Source organism: Seriola dumerili, unplaced genomic scaffold (genome assembly GCF_002260705.1).
Source record: "Seriola dumerili isolate Sdu_G_001 unplaced genomic scaffold, Sdu_1.0 BDQW01020294.1, whole genome shotgun sequence".
In the NCBI taxonomy this organism is placed as follows: Eukaryota; Metazoa; Chordata; class Actinopteri; order Carangiformes; family Carangidae; genus Seriola; species Seriola dumerili.
The window spans coordinates 429-19,807 of record NW_019194549.1 but is presented as its reverse complement, the minus strand read 5'-3'; the positions used below and the strand labels follow the sequence as shown (position 1 = coordinate 19,807).

General features: G+C 40.3%; 1 protein-coding gene across 1 annotated transcript; it reads left to right on the top strand.

The window, feature by feature from the left end:
- Nucleotides 1-333: 333 nt before the first annotated feature.
- Nucleotides 334-19,088, top strand: LOC111240188 (scavenger receptor cysteine-rich type 1 protein M130-like; the record flags this gene model as incomplete). Its single annotated transcript, XM_022770162.1, has 8 exons — nucleotides 334-480; nucleotides 2,496-2,810; nucleotides 3,828-3,977; nucleotides 5,389-5,508; nucleotides 7,116-7,280; nucleotides 11,880-12,026; nucleotides 14,141-14,455; nucleotides 18,807-19,088. Coding segments are annotated over 8 exons (1,641 nt in total), but the record flags the coding sequence as incomplete, so codon positions are not given.
- Nucleotides 19,089-19,379: the final 291 nt, after the last annotated feature.

The window sequence follows — 19,379 nt, the reverse complement described above, 5'->3', positions numbered from 1 at the left end:
GGCTAAGCTAGGATGCTAAGATGCTAGGGTAGGAGTTAAGCTTCATGTTACGAAAATCAAGTGAGGCATGACTCAGGTCTTACTGAATGAATTAAAATCGGGCTACTTCCCTGAAGGAAGAAAGTCAAGCTAAGTCATGGGATATGCTTTAGCATCAGTAATGTAAAGCACATGATTTCTAATTGCTGGGATTAAAATGTACATCAGTGTAGTTTGTTACGGTTTAGTTTAGGTATCAGGAAAAAACAATTTTATTTCTTTGCCAACCAAAACATTTTTTTGTCTTGAGTTTCATGTTTGAGACATTGTGTTAACACATTATTTTTCTTTCAGGTGTGAGAGATGCTGACATGTCAGAGCTGCGGTCCATTGTCTCTGACCCCAAAGAATCTCACATGTACTATATTAAGGAATTCCTTTCTTTGTCGGACATCACCAACAACCTCTACATTGACCTCTGTAACAGCGCTAAAAGCTTAGGTAGGCAAGCATACAGCCATGCATGGTGGTGTAGCAACTCTGGCAGAGAAACTCACAGAGGGCAAAGTAAAATTCACATCATAAGGTGTTTAGCCAGATAATCCAGGGTCAGGTAAGCAGTCCAATAAATGCAAACAGTAACAGGCAGGGAGCAGCAAAAGTCTGAAAACCAAGTAACAAACCAAAGGGCAGACATGAGTAAATGGCTGGAGAGCAATGCATACAGGAGACACAAACAGCCTTTTTTCACCTTGTGGTATCTGCACCTCTCCACTCTATTCGCCTTTTCTGGTTTTCCATTGGGCAACACTTTTGGATAGTACCTGGTACTTGTTCACACCTCCTCTGAGTTTCTAAGTGAGCGGAGATGATACCAAAGGTGATGTGAGATCACAGCAGACTAATGATTGGTCAGAGAGAATTGTCCCCACTGCATCATCATTCTACAAGACAGGACATTCTGGACAAGCCAGCCATTTTTAAATGGCCAAGCAACTGCACACTCTCACTGTGGCCCATTATATTACTGTTAGTTATTGTTCTATACTTTTAGTATGGCACCTATAGAAGAGACTGAAGCTGGAACTTGTGGATCCAAACGAGATAATTTGCAATAAAACTGAACAGAATGAAATAACACTAGTATTTATACCATCACTCTCAGATACAGGTTTCCACTGCACTTTCTTCAGAGCCATAGTGGGGGCTTCCAGGTTTCCTGTGATTAAGTCTTACTGATATGCACACCTTCCTGTTTGACATCTGCCATTGTTCATGTGTGTGTCGCTTGAAGATGACGTCCTGAATACTTAATGCATTGTTGTCTAGACTAGTCAAGTCTAGAGTCAAGTTGAGTTGAGTTAGTACCATGTAGTGGGAAAATGCTAAAACACAATCTGGCAGAGAACAAAGAACACAGAACAGCGTATGAACATGTCCAACTGGTGGGAAACAGTAGGCACAGGTAGGTGGGCGGAGCAAAGGGGAGGAGGTTCAAGGGGCTGGGAAACACATGAGGACAGGAGCTGCAATGACACAAGAGGTAAGTACACATAAATAAAACAGGAAACGGATAGTGAAAAAAGGGGTCGCTGGCATACTGACGCACTGGTGTCAGGATCAATCTCAGGATATTATGGTTATCAAAGCTGTTAAACACCAGCTAAATTTTGGATGATAACAGTTATATAAAGTATATAAAGTTGTCTTATAGCTGTGAAGAACTAAATAGTTTTCATTTAGCAAAGGAAGGACCTAATGGTCAAATTTGATGGAAAAATACAATGAGGCTTTGACTTCTGCTATGACTTCTTCCCTAACTTGTGTACAATTGTTTTCTGCCAACAATCCCTGCACAGATGGAGTCTGCTATTCCCCCCAGCTCCAGGTCATAGTGCCACCATCTTCCCAGGGCCTTCAGACAACAACACAAACTCAGTATTATAATGTCATATAATATAATATATTCAACAATATACTCCAGGGATCCATTTCTCTGGCACAGTTGGTTTAAGATAAAATAAACTTAAAACACAATACATGGGCTCAGGTTCTGCACACAGCTACACTCATAGTGCATTCAAAATAAAACAAAGTACATCATTTTTCATATAATACAAAATATTAAGAAAAATAAAATGAATGCTGTGTTAGTCTAGATGCTGAAAAAGCTTTTAAAAAAATGAAGATGAACAGATGTCTAACTGATCACATTAAGCTGGAAAGGTCCACTCATGAAGGATGTCTCTCTCTCCAACCCTGTTTGCACTTTACATAGAACCTCTGACACACGCAATGAGAGGAAACAGTATTCTTCAGGGAACTGGAAAAGAAGATAAAGTAGCGTGATACACCGATGATGTTTTGTTATACGTGGCTGATCAGGGTGTGTCACTCAACACTCTGTTAGGTCTCCTTAACATATATATATATATAAGCCGAACATGCAAGAAATACATTTTAACAATGAAATTACAACCCATCAGAGTTCAAATGAGCTCTCTCTCTCTCTGCAGACTCTATCAGGCTGGTGAATGGAACCAGTCTGTGTTCAGGCAGACTGGAGGTGAAGTCTAACCAGTCTAACCAGTGGTGGTCCTCAGTGTGTGACGCTGACTTTGACCAGCAGGATGCAGAGGTGGTCTGTAGGGAGCTTGGCTGTGGGGCTCCTTCAGTCCTCCAGGGGGCGCTCTATGGAGAAGTGGAGGCTCCAATGTGGACCAAAGAGTTCCAGTGTGGAGGCAATGAGTCTGCTCTCCTGGACTGTAGCAGCTCAGACTCAGCTAGAACCACCTGCTCACCTGGGAAAGCTGTTGGACTCACCTGCTCAGGTAGAAGTGGAGCTGCAGCTTTGATTGGCTTCATCTCTGTTCTAATCAAACTCACTTTACTATTTTGTTATTGTTGGATAAAACTTAGTAAATGAGATTGTGCAGCTGATAAATAAGGTGGGAACAGGAGAAAAAAAAAAAAGAAAAATCTTCGTGTCAGTGCGGTCGGATTCTTTTCCTGAGTCCTTATGAATTCTCCTTCACATCATGATGTTTTCCACCGAGGTGGAGGAGAAGTGGTTAGGAAAGGAGATTATTTTGACTTTTCGACTGCAGCCCTGATCTGTTAATATTTACATCCATGCTGTAGACACTGAGCACATCCCGCCTCCCTTATTCCCAACTTCCTATTCCTCAACACAAACACTTGTGGTAACGTTGGAGGCAGTGCACCACCTTTCCACAGATATCTATCAATTAATACCTTTCATGCCACTGCCAAATCACACCTTTTGTGAACCTGCCTCTTCACTAGTTTATCTGTGCTAGTATAACATGACTGGTTATGACATTTGAATCATAACCAGGATTATTAAATATTGAATTTGTTTAGCCTCTGAGCAGTGAAGAGCATTTACACACTGAGCTTTGACTGATCTGAGCACAGTACAAATACAGAACACAGGTTTAATAAATGTGCAGATGTTTGAAAATATTCAGACATACTGAAACGCTGTGCAGTCAGTGGTAGGTGTGCGGACTAACTAGTATTTTGTCAGTGTGAATTTGGGCAAATACAAACTTCAGACCATGAAAAGTTGCCAGAGAAGAAATCAGACTGACAGCTGATGCTGCTGTGATGACATCATCAGAAGCAGGAAGGACGTCTTGTGTCCTCATTTCCTCTCTCCTCACATCTTTTCCTGCATCTCTCCTCCTGTCTCTAGTGGCATGAATGAAGATGTGAGGAAAAGACAAGTGAGGAAATCTTATGAAAATTTGGGAATTGAGTACTGTATTGAGACCTGGCGTCATCTTTTGCCTATTGTATCCCATAATCCTCTGTTTTCCTTCCAGGTGCTCAGTGTGAATCCACAGCCAAGACTGACATCGTGCTGTTGGTGGACACCTCTGGAAGCATCAGCGATAACGACTTTGAATCCATCCTTGTCTTTCTTGCTGACGTAGTCAGAGGCTTTGACATCGGCCCAGACAAATTCCAGATTGGTAATATTTTTACTGTCTCAGTACTATTACTGCTACTGCTTCTTTATACTCAACTCTTTACACCACAATGTCAAAGTACAAGTACAGGTCCTGTTTTCTTACTTTATATAGTAATGTAGCGGCTTTGTACTCTCCCTTTTTCGTTGTGTAATTTACGAGCTGAAGATGACCATCACAGTCGACACTTTGTCATTCATTTCAGGCCTGGCAGAGGGATCAACAACACAGTCATAACCGGTTTTTTCCTCTCACACACACACATATCCGTCTGAAAAATGTAAAATGAAAAGAAAGTGCAGATTTGCTAACCATGTGTAGCACTAGCCATTTTGTAAACACAAATAAAAGAAAAACACTGTCAACTTTTTATGCAAAAGGACGTGCTCGACCGTTCAGGAGCTATATGTTTAAAATAATGCTTAAACCACCCCTTAGTATTGGAAACTTAAGTAATTAATATGACAATTGCGGAGCTCATAGCTCATGCACCTACCAGGGGAACAACAAGGTCAAACTGTGGCTATCCCCCCCCGGGGTGCACGACCCTAAGACACAGGGGTGCTGCATTCACTGACCATGGGACAACCAAGTTTGTGTGTTGTGAGATGAGGTTTTTTTTATGGCCAGTGGAATCACCTATTTCTTAACTCCGTTACAGTAACACTCACTGGCCTTTGTGCTGCAGCTACAGAAATGGTTTATTACTGTGCTCCAAATGTCAGTTATCTGTTTTCTTTATTACTGATAATCAGTATCGGTCGATCACTATTAGAAACCCTCTAGTGCAGATCCCTTAATTACTGCATGTTCTTTCGTTTAAATGTGTTTAATACACATCACACATTGTTGTCTTTGGTATTAGGCACTGGTATTCTAAGCACAGGAAAACACTGGTCAGCAAACTAGGACGAGGAAAACAACTACTTGCGCTTGAATTTAGTGAGAAATGAATTTGGCCGAGATCATAGTAGAGTGAACAATCTGATGACCAGAGGAGGAGAAGCTGGAGTTCTTCAACTGGGAGCTTAATGAGATGATTGACTGCAGGTGTGGAGTGAAGCCACGCCCACATCACAGAGACACTCGGGGGAGGAGGAGACACAGGGGAGAACAGGGAAACACACAGAAACACAAGGGACAAATGTAATGTCGTGGGGCTGTGACTACAGGTCTGCTTCCTGTCCAAACAGCATTCAGTTTTTGTGCTCCACATATCTGAACTCCTGGAAATCTGCAGCTCTGCTCCAACCCTCAGTTCTTTTAAATATTATTTTGCTCAAATTAAATATGATGCAGTACATGTGTGTTTTTATATTGTGTTTCTAAATGCCTTGATTTTCTTTGTATTGTCTTGTTGTTGAAGGGTGCCAGACAATACACATGCTCTGCCTAACCTGTGTGTTTTCTGTAGGTGTGACTCTGTACAGTGACAGTCCAGAGACCATGTGGAACCTGAACACCTATCAAAACAAAGAATCCCTGCTGAACGCCATAGCCGACCTGAAACACACTGGAGGAAACACCATGATAGGTGATTTACCATCATGTTGTCCAGTCCACACCACACTGTGGAACCAGAGGCTCCAGTTGGATCTGGAACCAGAATAGTAGCCAAATATATGAACTTTGTGTCTTTAGGTCCATCAGTGGAGGAACTGAAGCTGTTAGTGATCAGTGTTTTGTAGAAAAAAATAACCTCAGGTATTTATAATATAGTATATATTGAACAACATGTGACTGGAATCCACTCCCTCACAGACTCAAGACAACCGTGTATTTAAAAATATTATTGACAAAGAATCTTCAGAAAAGAAACTTCAGATCAAGTTGTCAAAAAGTTTTGACCTCAATCTGTTTGTCATCATAAAACACTGAGAGCAGCAACAGCAGGTGATAAATGACAGTGTTGATATTGTTATAGTAATTACAATCAGTGTAACATTATAATAACAATGTTGAATAACACTTTAGAGCACAGCTTTTAAATGACAGTGTCAATATTTTGTTCATACAGGGCACCAATCAAATACTCACTGGATACATACATGTACAGATACAAGCAAAAACTACAGCCAATAAGGAGAAACTCATTTGTATTTAAGGAGACAGAAATAAATTACACTGATCATCACATATGAAGTCATTACAGGAACATACAGGGACCAACAGGCTGAGACAAGATGTACTTGAATAACAACAAGGTGATGACAAGGAGTCAGTCTACGTCTGTGGTGTTTTCACTCGTCAGATGGATCCTGCATCAGATCCCAGAAATATATCACTGGTCCCCACAATTTCAGCACCATTTTAGAAACATGATTTAAAGACATCATTTATATGAAGGTGCACCCGTCCTCCTAGTGTTACGCCCATGAAGTTGCCTGCTCCAGGGGTGACATACTTTAAAAAATGAGTGCCTGTGAGGACAAATAACAAAGGCACTGTGGGTGAGCTGGTCTTCAGTTGCTTTACTTAAAAAACATTAACTGCCAACTAAATCAATACAATCATCACAAAAACCACAATATCAAAATTCTACTATTTCAAAAATGCAATAAAACTGATCACCGGATATTTACAATCATTTGACTATTTACAATTATAATCTTTCCCTATATAAACAATTATCCTATCCCCCTTTATATATTAAATCATAAAACAATCATATTTACAATGTATCTATAAGAAAGTCTCCCTCTTCCTATTTCTGCAGCACCGCAGCCTGTGCGCTTTCTGGTTGCCTAGCAACGATAAACTGCGCTGTGCTGTCAATCAGCTGCGGCTCGCGCCGTAGCTGCTATTTATCGTTATTAACTGCCCAGTTAGACAACAACAAATTAACAAAACTGCTGGGACCTAATGACAAAATATACAAAATATAAACCACACAACACTGTAACATTAACTTTCACACACACACACACACACACACACACGCACGCACGCACACACACACACACACACACATCTACCAGCGGAGGAGGGCAAACTTCAACTCTCACCGACAGTTACACATTTAACATATAAGCAAAATCATTGAAAGCACATAATACACAAAACAGAATCGTCTTGTTCCCACTTTACAACACAAGTGTCTTTTGATAAAGTCTTTGATGTCTCTTTATTACTGTCATACAGGAAGGGCTCTGGACCACATCAACCAGATGAGCTTTAAACCCCATGTGGGAATGCGTGTGGACTCCCGTAAAATTGCTGTTCTCATCACCGACGGGGAGTCTCAGGATGACGTAAACCTCCCCTCACAGAACCTGAAAGACAGGGGCATTGAGATCTACACTATCGGTGAGTGACTGTCAGTTTGAATAGTAAGAAAGCAGCAGAGTCTCAGAAAAGTTCAAGTGAGGAAGAGCTGTGAAACTACAACACTTTACCACAAAAGAATTAAGTGACTTCCTGTTTGTCACAATGAAAATGTAAAATTTTATTTATATAGACCAATGTCACAAATCACAAGTGGCTTTAACAAAACACAGTTTACAGTATGGACAATCAGAATGACAACAGTATAGACTGGAAACAATAAGGAAAAATACAATCCAGGATTAAACAAAGAATAAGGTGCTAATTGAAAGTTAAGGCATAAAGATGAGTTTTAAGTCTGGATAAAGTTAAAATATTAAAGTTATAATTTGTAACCTTTCCATATTAAAATGTCTATAAACAACTAGACCTATGTTCTATATGTTGTTGAGTTGTGTTCTTACATTATCACAAATGTTTCCTTCAATTCTCAAACCAGAGAAATCTGTGATTTTAATCATGGTAACGTTTCATTGGTTGCCTGTCAGTGACATCATATCCTCTATGATCACGTGTCAGTGTGTTTGTCTGACAGAAGCTCAACATTGACTTTTATCTAGTTTTAAGACACATACACTTTTTACACCTCGGTGGTTTTCAGCTCTATATTTGACCCAGATGAAGGATTTTAGTCGTCGGACGTCTGGATCTGAAGTTATCAGAGAAACAAGCTGAGGAAATGTTAGACAGCTCAGCTCCCAGCTGCTGGAGACGTCCTGTCCTGTGTCACTGAAGAGCGTCACTGAATTTCTGACTGTTAAAGGGAAACTGCTTTCTGGGTGTTTCCACTGGTTTTAATCCCCTGGTGTGTTTGTTGTGGAGAGGAGGACACCTCTGTGGATAATTCAGCTGCTGGTAAAAACCTGCTGAACGTCTGCTTCATAAGTTATCAGAGAAACAATCAGAACAAAGGTTAGCATCAATCTCAGCTCCAGCTCTTCCCTGAGTCTCTGTCCTCCGTACAGCGTCGCTCAAACACTGACTTTAAATGTCAAACTGCTTCATTCAGTGTTTTTAATGGTTAGAATCACTGGGTTTGTTTGATTTTCCTGAACCACTAACACTGAAGGAATCCAAACTGGGAGGAGCTTATGGTAATGGTGGTGAAGACAACAACTCCAATGATCCCATGCTATTTCATGACATCACAACCTGGGTCACAACCTCTATGAGGGCTGTTAATACTAACCCTAACCCTAACCCCATGCTATTTCATGACATCACCCAACGCCGTCTTTTGTTATTGTTTGTCGACACCTCGAGGCAGAAGTTACAGACTGTGAGTTTAAACGTGTCATCAGACAGTCTGATGTCAGCAGGGAGGTTGTTCTCATATAGGAATCCCAGCGGCCTTTTCCCAGCAGACATGTTTGTGGATTGGGTTAAAATTCTAGCTGCAGCATTGTGACCCATCTGAAGACTTTTTCTAACAGGCTACAGAACAAAATGTTCAAATAATCCAGTCTGGATAACACCAAGGTGTGAAATAGAAAAGACAGAATCTTAGCTATGTTGTGTAGAGGGAGCTACCACAGAGGTGATAAAATACTTTGACAGCTGTTTATCTGTCTGTCTGTCTGTCTGTCTGTCTGCCTGCCTGTGTCTTTTTCTGTCTGCGTTTTTCTCTGGTTAAAACACATGTTCAACATCCTGCAGTAATAATAAAAAACACTGAGGAATAAACAAATACACATTAAATAATAACAGATCAGGTGCTGTTCAGTAAAGCAGTGCATTCTCCAAAATGCATCTGTATGATCAGGTTTGTGTCGACACGGGAGAATTTAATTTTACTGTAAAAACTTACATTCAATTCTCTCAATGGAAAAGAAAAAATTAAAACTAACCTGTCCTAGACAACCTAACTAAAGCTAACTGACAACCTATTAGCCACAGTCGGTTGTAGCTGTACCTGTTGTAATGTAGCTGTGGTCCCAGCTGTGGGTTGAGGTGTGAACATTTCCTCTGTCCCACCAGGTGACATCCAGCTGGAATATGAGCCTTTCAAACAGCTGATCAGGTCACTCTCCATTAAGGTGCTACTTTTAGTGCTAAGTGACTTTGTGATTTAGTTTTAGTCCTAACTTTAGGACTCCTAATTTTCCTGACCGACACATCCATTATTTTCTCCTAAATCAGCAAGTTAGGAGCTACTTTTAGCCTTAAGATGCTTTGTGAATACAGGCCCTGATGCGTTCAGCATTTATTTTAGTTTTGTTGAGGCTGGAGTTTTGCTGTTTAATTGGCCAATCTGTTACCAGTAGATGATGTATTTATTGCAACAAGACATCTTGTGTTTTTAGTTGCAGCAGTGTGGAGATAGAATTGTGATTACCTTAGTGAGTTGTGATCAATTGTGATCACCTTGTGATTTCCTCAGGTGTTTTGTAGTACACTTCACTACCACTAGTGGTGGGAATGATAATTACATTTTTGTGAGTAATATGGCAGGGGAGGAAGGCAGTCTCAATGTTATTAACAAAATCGAATCCCAGCTCACTACAGTGACAAGCTAGTGTAACAGGTCTCAGGCCGAGTACCGGTTAACAGATAAGGTTCCTGTGAAACAGGAGAAATAATGAGACAGGCGACCGTTGCTTCTGTTCAGTGCAGCTTCGCACAGTAGAATTTATTTATCAATGTGCAAAATCTCTTTACCATTCTCTGTTATCCCTTTTCTGTATTTCTATTTTTTCCATATTCAAATGTCATTTAACAATACAACATCCAGAATATCAGAAACAAAACCAAAATACATATAGGCTATTTACCACACAATCCTCTTGCTTCTCAATCCAACACACATTTTCCACTTCTCCCAAAGGAGTAATCCTGAGTTCAGTGTACAACTGTAGTAATATATCCTCAGTCATAGTGCAAATAACAGGAAATTAGCATATTACTTTTAATGACTGTTGGTTCACGATAAATATATGAGCTGAAGACTTGAGCTGAAAACTTACAAAGTTTAACAATTTTAACTGCTTATTATATTCAAATATCCCAATATATAACTGTAACGTTCAATTTACTTACACATTAACAAAATACGGTACCAACCGAACAATATATATACATATACAGTGGCGCCATTTTGGCTCACCCACGGCACACAGAAAACTCATATGGTTGCCACCTGTTCAGAAAACTATTCAAACATATTCAGTATCCTTACAAAATCGATCTGACATCTTATTTAAATGTATAGTGACACGTGTAGGTAGATATACAAATTTTAAAACACCACCAACCTGTAAAACAGGAGAAATAATGAGACAGGCGACCGTTGCTTCTGTTCAGTGCAGCTTCGCTCAGTAGAATGAGGAAGTCAACAAAAGTCCACTCGCAAGGAGAGTCCAAGAGAAGAAGCAAATCGCAACACTGCCTCCTGCTGGTAACACTAAGTAGCTGTAAGTGCACCATATAAAGGAGGCTTTTGCCCTTATCAAGAGATAAGATTTGACTATTTTGGCACATATTAACATATTTCTTTCACAGAAATAATATTTTCAAAATAAAGCAAATAAAATCACATCAAATGTGACCTACATTTCATGAGCGTCACACTAGCCAGTGGTTCAGTACATTAAGCCTACTGTGCATATCATCATTACCCAACACCAGTTAGGGACCAGAGACAATTAATGGATGCCTACACATCTTTCTGGCAAACACCAACACCCCTGCTAGTAGAGCTGCACAATTAATCAAAATATAATCAAAATTGCAATATGTCAAGTGAAATATCCAAATCACAGACACTGCAGTTGTTTTCATGGAGGCAAAATGTCTCACAACATTGTTGTGCATTGTTAGCATCATACGTGTTGTGATGTTACAGAGATGCCCCAGCCTACAAATCATATTCTCCAAATGTAAAGGAACATGTTTGTTTGATACGAGACCAACAAGAATCACACCATCATCCTTTTGAAAAAAATTCAGTGCAAATAAAATGATTGAGAAAAGTCAACATTGACAGGAGGAGACCTGCAGGCCAACAGGGCTACCAGCAGGGCTGGCAAGGGTTGAAAACTGGTTTGTCGTTGGGACCAGGCCTCACACTAGTGGTTTGCTCTTTCGAGTCTTTCCACGCCAGCGTACAGGGACAAACTCCATACCACTTACCATCGAGGCTTTGTGAGTGCAGACATGTCTCTCAAGCAGAGACACCCTTTCTGCTAAAGCAGAGCAGCTGAAACAATCGTAACACAGTTAGCAAGGTAGCATTAGCTGTGTCTAACTAGAGGCTAAGCTAGGATGCTAAGATGCTAGGGTAGGAGTTAAGCTTCATGTTACGAAAATCAAGTGAGGCATGACTCAGGTCTTACTGAATGAATTAAAATCGGGCTACTTCCCTGAAGGAAGAAAGTCAAGCTAAGTCATGGGATATGCTTTAGCATCAGTAATGTAAAGCACATGATTTCTAATTGCTGGGATTAAAATGTACATCAGTGTAGTTTGTTACGGTTTAGTTTAGGTATCAGGAAAAAACAATTTTATTACTTTGCCAACCAAAACATTTTTTCGTCTTGAGTTTCATGTTTGAGACATTGTGTTAACACATTATTTTTCTTTCAGGTGTGAGAGATGCTGACATGTCAGAGCTGCGGTCCATTGCCTCTGACCCCAAAGAATCTCACATGTACTATATTAAGGAATTCCTTTCTTTGTCGGACATCACCAACAACCTCTACATTGACCTCTGTAACAGCGCTAAAAGCTTAGGTAGGCAAGCATACAGCCATGCATGGTGGTGTAGCAACTCTGGCAGAGAAACTCACAGAGGGCAAAGTAAAATTCACATCATAAGGTGTTTAGCCAGATAATCCAGGGTCAGGTAAGCAGTCCAATAAATGCAAACAGTAACAGGCAGGGAGCAGCAGAAGTCTGAAAACCAAGTAACAAACCAAAGGGCAGACATGAGTAAATGGCTGGAGAGCAATGCATACAGGAGACACAAACAGCCTTTTTTCACCTTGTGGTATCTGCACCTCTCCACTCTATTCGCCTTTTCTGGTTTTCCATTGGGCAACACTTTTGGATAGTACCTGGTACTTGTTCACACCTCCTCTGAGTTTCTAAGTGAGCGGAGATGATACCAAAGGTGATGTGAGATCACAGCAGACTAATGATTGGTCAGAGAGAATTGTCCCCACTGCATCATCATTCTACAAGACAGGACATTCTGGACAAGCCAGCCATTTTTAAATGGCCAAGCAACTGCACGCTCTCACTGTGGACCATTATATTACTGTTAGTTATTGTTCTATACTTTTAGTATGGCACCTATAGAAGAGACTGAAGCTGGAACTTGTGGATCCAAATGAGATAATTTGCAATAAAACTGAACAGAATGAAATAACACTAGTATTTATACCATCACTCTCAGATACAGGTTTCCACTGCACTTTCTTCAGAGCCATAGCGGGGGCTTCCAGGTTTCCTGTGATTCAGTCTTACTGATATGCACACCTTCCTGTATGACATCTGCCATTGTTCATGTGTGTGTCGCTTGAAGATGACGTCCTGAATACTTAATGCATTGTTGTCTAGACTAGTCAAGTCTAGAGTCAAGTTGAGTTGAGTTAGTACCATGTAGTGGGAAAATGCTAAAACACAATCTGGCAGAGAACAAAGAACACAGAACAGCGTATGAACATGTCCAACTGGTGGGAAACAGTAGGCACAGGTAGGTGGGCGGAGCAAAGGGGAGGAGGTTCAAGGGGCTGGGAAACACATGAGGACAGGAGCTGCAATGACACAAGAGGTAAGTACACATAAATAAAACAGGAAACGGATAGTGAAAAAAGGGGTCGCTGGCATACTGACGCACTGGTGTCAGGATCAATCTCAGGATATTATGGTTATCAAAGCTGTTAAACACCAGCTAAATTTTGGATGATAACAGTTTTATAAAGTATATAAAGTTGTCTTATAGCTGTGAAGAACTAAATAGTTTTCATTTAGCAAAGGAAGGACCTAATGGTCAAATTTGATGGAAAAATACAATGAGGCCTTGACTTCTGCTACGACTTCTTCCCTAACTTGTGTACAATTGTTTTCTGCCAACAATCCCTGCACAGATGGAGTCTGCTATTCCCCCCAGCTCCAGGTCATAGTGCCACCATCTTCCCAGGGCTTTCAGACAACAACACAAACTCAATATTATAATGTCATATAATATAATATATTCAACAATATACTCCAGGGATCCATTTCTCTGGCACAGTTGGTTTAAGATAAAATAAACTTAAAACACAATACATGGGCTCAGGTTCTGCACACAGCTACACTCATAGTGCATTCAAAATAAAACAAAGTACATCATTTTTCATATAATATAAAATATCAAGAAAAATAAAATGAATGCTGTGTTAGTCTAGATGCTGAAAAAGCTTTTGATTGTGTCAGCTGGCAATATCTATTTTTAGTACTAGAACATTTTGGATTTGATTACAACAAGATAAATAGTATTTAAACATTATATACAACCCCAACAGCAAAAATGAAGATGAACGAATGTCTAACTGATCACATTAAGCTGGAAAGGTCCACTCATGAAGGATGTCTCTCTCTCCAACCCTGTTTGCACTTTACATAGAACCTCTGACACACGCAATGAGAGGAAACAGTATTCTTCAGGGAACTGGAAAAGAAGATAAAGTAGCGTGATACACCGATGATGTTTTGTTATACGTGGCTGATCAGGGTGTGTCACTCAACACTCTGTTAGGTCTCCTTAACATATATATATATATAAGCCGAACATGCAAGAAATACATTTTAACAATGAAATTACAACCCATCAGAGTTCAAATGAGCTCTCTCTCTCTCTGCAGACTCTATCAGGCTGGTGAATGGAACCAGTCTGTGTTCAGGCAGACTGGAGGTGAAGTCTAACCAGTCTAACCAGTGGTGGTCCTCAGTGTGTGACGCTGACTTTGACCAGCAGGATGCAGAGGTGGTCTGTAGGGAGCTTGGCTGTGGGGCTCCTTCAGTCCTCCAGGGGGCGCTCTATGGAGAAGTGGAGGCTCCAATGTGGACCAGAGAGTTCCAGTGTGGAGGCAATGAGTCTGCTCTCCTGGACTGTAGCAGCTCAGACTCAGCTAGAACCACCTGCTCACCTGGGAAAGCTGTTGGACTCACCTGCTCAGGTAGAAGTGGAGCTGCAGCTTTGATTGGCTTCATCTCTGTTCTAATCAAACTCACTTTTCTATCTTGTTATTGTTGGATAAAACTTAGTAAATGAGATTTTGCAGCCAATAAATAAGGTGGGAACAGGAGAAGAAATTATTTGTAACAGGTGTGTGTAGGACCCAAATGCAGCATGCAGTTCAACAAAAGCAGTTTTTTGTGACCTTTATTTTTACGTAGGCCAAAACTGGAGCTGGCAGATAAATAAATAAAAAAAACAAAATCTTGCTGGAGGCTTGGGCTGAATAAGCCAGCACAGGATCACGCAGAGAAAGGCTCAAGTTACAAAAGCAGTTCTCAAGGTCAGGAACAGAAGCCTGAGTGTTTACCAGGGTTCAGGTGAGAAAGGCAAATCAGGTTCAGCAACAAGGAATCAGTCCAAGAAATGCTGGAGAGTCTCACATGGAGTAAAGCGAAGAACAATCTGTGTAAAATGACTGGAAGGCTGGGGTTTGTTTACTGGGTGGGTGTCATCAGGAGTAGCTGTGTGATCAGGTGAATGGAGTTGGCTTGATGAGGTGGCAGTGGCTAATGCAGGGAGCTGAAGGAGGACAGGGCGAATGGAAAATTAATGACTGGGAGCTGGATGACAGGAATGCTGTGAGTCAGGTGACCTCACATGCAGAACTGTGACATCATCACAAACTGTGTTAATGAAAAGTAAACACCTGATATTGTTCAAAATCTAATTTAATCAAAATTTAAGAATAAAAAATCCAAAAACTGGACTGACATTTTTATGCCATAAGGTAAAATATTTAAGATTGTATAATGAAACCTAGCATTTCCATCGGATTATATAAATTTAACATTCAGTATATGTATAATGCATAGTACATTTTAGTGAAAATTTACTACAACACCTTCAAACTGAATATTCCCTGATGAAATGAAAATATCGAGTCATTCCTAAATATAAAAACAGAGATAAACAAATTATAGGCCTTGCCCAGTTCTCAAAAATATTGAGTGACCATCATTATGGATTTAGAGCAAATAAGTCTACTTCAATGGCAGTGATGAGAGAAGGGATATCTACTGCAACAGACAACAAAAAATACATTATCGATGTGTTAATTGATTTAAAAAAAGCATTTGACACTATTGGTCATGGCTTATTAATGAAGAAACTGGTGTGATATGGAATCAGAGGAAAAGCCCAATCATGGATAAGCAACTACCTTGGTGATAGATATTAGTAGTATGTAAATGTAGATAATGTAGACTCTGACTTACTAGTGAGATTCCACAAGGTTCAGTGTTGGGACCTAAGTTGTTTATATTGTACATAAATGATATCTGTAAAGTGTCCAAATTATTTAAATTTGTTCTAATTGCTGATGACACAAATGTATATTGCACCAGGAAGAGTTTGGAACAGCTTCTGACTTCAGTGCAGAAGGAATTGAAAATGATGAAGACATGGTTTGATACTAACTAATTATCATTTAATTTAAGTGAGACTAAGTATATAATATTTGGAAATTGACAAATAAAACAACAAGTTAAAATAAGGATTAACAACTTTGAAATAGAAAGAGTGCATGAAAATACATTTCTGGGTGTCATTATTGACCATAAATTATGTTGGAAGTCACAGAAATAATATAAAGGCAAAACTGTCTACAAAGCACACACATTTTAAACCACAAATTACTACATCTAGTATACTGCTCTATCATATTACTGTACATGACTTTGTGTGGAGATTTGGGGGAAAAAAACTCAATTTTCATGCTGCAGGAGAAAGCTATGATAATCAAGATTATTATGAACCAATATATCCACTATTTATTCATTCATATGCTTTAAAATTTCATGATGATGTCAACTCTAAAACTGCACAGATAATGTAATAAGCACAAAATAATTTACTCCCAAACTGTATTCAGAGGTTGTTTGAAATCAGAGAGAGTCAGTATGAGCTGAGGGGAATGAAACAAAAACAAGGATGAAGACAAATGTAAAAAGGAGATGCATATCTGTTGAAGGGGTTACTGTGGATGAGTTAAGAATGTGTAGTTCGGGGACTTCCGGTTAAGAGGCGTGCTGACTAGACACGTGCTCTGTCTTCTCCCACCTTCACTTCTTTTCTTTACCATTTAAACTTCACCTATATCAATACAGACTGGTTGCAGTGGTTTTTTAACTCAGCACTAACTGTACGGACTATCTAGCAATGTCCAAAACAAATGGAAAGTCTTAACTATGGCCGACATTAGCTCGCTGCTAGATGACCACAGAACGGCTCTCGCAGCTGATTTCAAATCTTCATTCAAAGCTCTGGCAACCAAGTTGGACAGCATCCACTCCACTGTTACAGGCCTCGAGCAGCGTGTCAGCTCTCTGGAGGATAATGCTACAACACATCATTCAAAACTAAAGTTACAGACCTGGAGGGCCGCAGCAGACGCCAAAACATCCGGATCGTTGGCTTACATGAGGCAATTGAAGGCCCCCATCCATCCACGTTCTTCTCTCAACTTCTTGTAGATGTCCTCGGCACAGAGATCCTCACCGAACCTCCTTGATAAAGTCTTTACCATCATTTCGAGGGGAGATTATTTGCCATTATTATTAACCATTTAAAATATTTAATCACTAAAATTGCCTTTCTACAGGAAACCCACCTCCAGCCATCAGACAACCTAAAACTCTGCAGAGGGTTAGTGGGCCAGCTCTACCACTTTAGTAAGGCCCAGGGGGTTGCAATTCTTTTTCACAAATCAGTACCATTCTCTGTGTCATATCAGACCCCAATGGGCACTTTATTGTCATTACAGGCAAAATCTGTGGCAACAACCTGACATTGGCAAATGTGTGTGGTCCAACTTGGGACAGTGAAGACTTTTTTAAACACTTTCTTTTCTCTCTTCCTGATTTAAATTCTAGCCAGCTCATTATTGGAGGTGATTTTAACTGTCGTCTTGATCCTTCAGTTGACCGTTCATCTAACAAGCCCTGTGCCCATTCAACTGTTTATCGAGCAATATGCAGTTACGGTTATGTGGCATTTTTTTAACCCCAATGCCAAAGAGTTCTTTTTTATTTTCCCCTGTCCATGGCACTTTCTCCTGTACTGACTTCTTTCTGATTGATAATAAATTACTCTCCTCTGTCAGCTCATGCTCCTACCAGTCCTATAGTAATATCAGATCAGGCAACTGTCTTAGTTGATTTCTCTCTTCCTGGTAGGTCGCTGTCATGATCCCTCTGGTGCTTTAAGTCGCTACTACTCAGAGACCCTGATTTTATTAAAAATATTAACAGTTACATTGATCTTTTCATCTCCACTAATGTTAACCCACATGTTGCATCAACATGTGTAAAGCTGTAAGGAGAAATCATTTCTTATTCTGCTTACCAGAGAAAGATCACCCCCCCCCACACACACACACACACACTCCCGTATTCTCCAACAACTCTCCTAAAATAAACACACTCACCTAAACAGCCAAAGACAAAAGCAATAAGCACACTACAAACCAATTCAAACAATGCAAACAAACAATACAGGCCACCTCACCTGGACTAGCTGCATGGTCTCAAAGAGGCTCACACAGACCACACCCCCCACTTAAAAACACTTCCTCTTCCTGGATTTCTTCCTTGCTTCTCCTAAGAGTCTAAGTGCTCCCCGTGCTGGTCCCCCAGCTACCATTATTTCTTCTCATCCAAATCCACTGACTGGATCTTACTGCCTCATCTGACATGTCCTTTACTATTTTCCTCACACTCTGTCCACTTCCTCCTAACTCCCTCACCAAAGAAACAACAGACCTTGCTACAAATCCTCTACATCTGACTTCCACTGGACAAATCCTAATATACCTCACTTTACAGTTTTTCTTTATGTCACTTATTCAGTCATTCATGTGGGGATTTGTTTACTGTATTACTGTTTTTGTGTTTATTGTATTGAAAATTCTAGAAGTAAATCATATATAAAAAGAATGTGCAGCTTACTTGTTAAATTAAAACAAATGTTTAAAAATATGGTGATGAATATAAAAACTGAGATATGATCATTATCACATAAATGTAGCAGTGAAAGTCTTTTTTTCCTCTCTTCTTTATTTTGGTCTGTGTATGTTCGACACACTGGAACTCCTAATCTTGCCTCTGCTTCACTTTTTAGTTTTTAGCAGTTGTGTCTAATCTTGTGTCTGTGATTATACACTGGCCTGTAGTGAGAGAGTTGATGAATCATGTAACGTTGTGTGGAGAGGGGAGGTGTAATAAGCTGCAGCTGCAGCTGAACTGACAACTAATAACTTGACTTGTGTCACTGATGACTCTCTTTGTGTTCAGAGCCTGTCAGATTGGTGGGAGGAGCCAGTCGCTGTGCAGGTACACTGCAGGTGAACCGAGGAGAGTGGAGACCAGTGGATGACGATGGCTGGACCCTGAAGGAAGCAGCTGTAGCCTGTAGAGAGCTGGACTGTGGCTCTGCTGTTTCAACAAGGAGAAGAATGGAGTCCTCATACAGCTCTGTATGGAAGATCAACACTGACTGTGTTCATTCTGGATTTACCCTGAGGGATTGTTCATCATCAGCTTCCCCTTCCGCCATCCTGGAAATCACCTGTTCAGGTAAGTCCATCAGTGACTAATATTTCCAGTATTCCTCAGTGACAGTCAGTAGTCTCCACCGCTGCTTCAAATGTTACAATCTGCACCGTTAAGCAACCTGCTGTGGGTCACTCACAAACCCAGCAGCTCCCACAGCCCTCACTCACACCCCCTTTACCAATAATAACTACAGTCGAAGATAAAAGCAGTTTGGTGCCACTCACGACTCCCACAGGGAGAGTTTATCCCCAGCAGTAGTTCATCTCGTCCTGGAAATGTGGCAGACAGGTTTGTGGTCGTTCTTCACCAGCT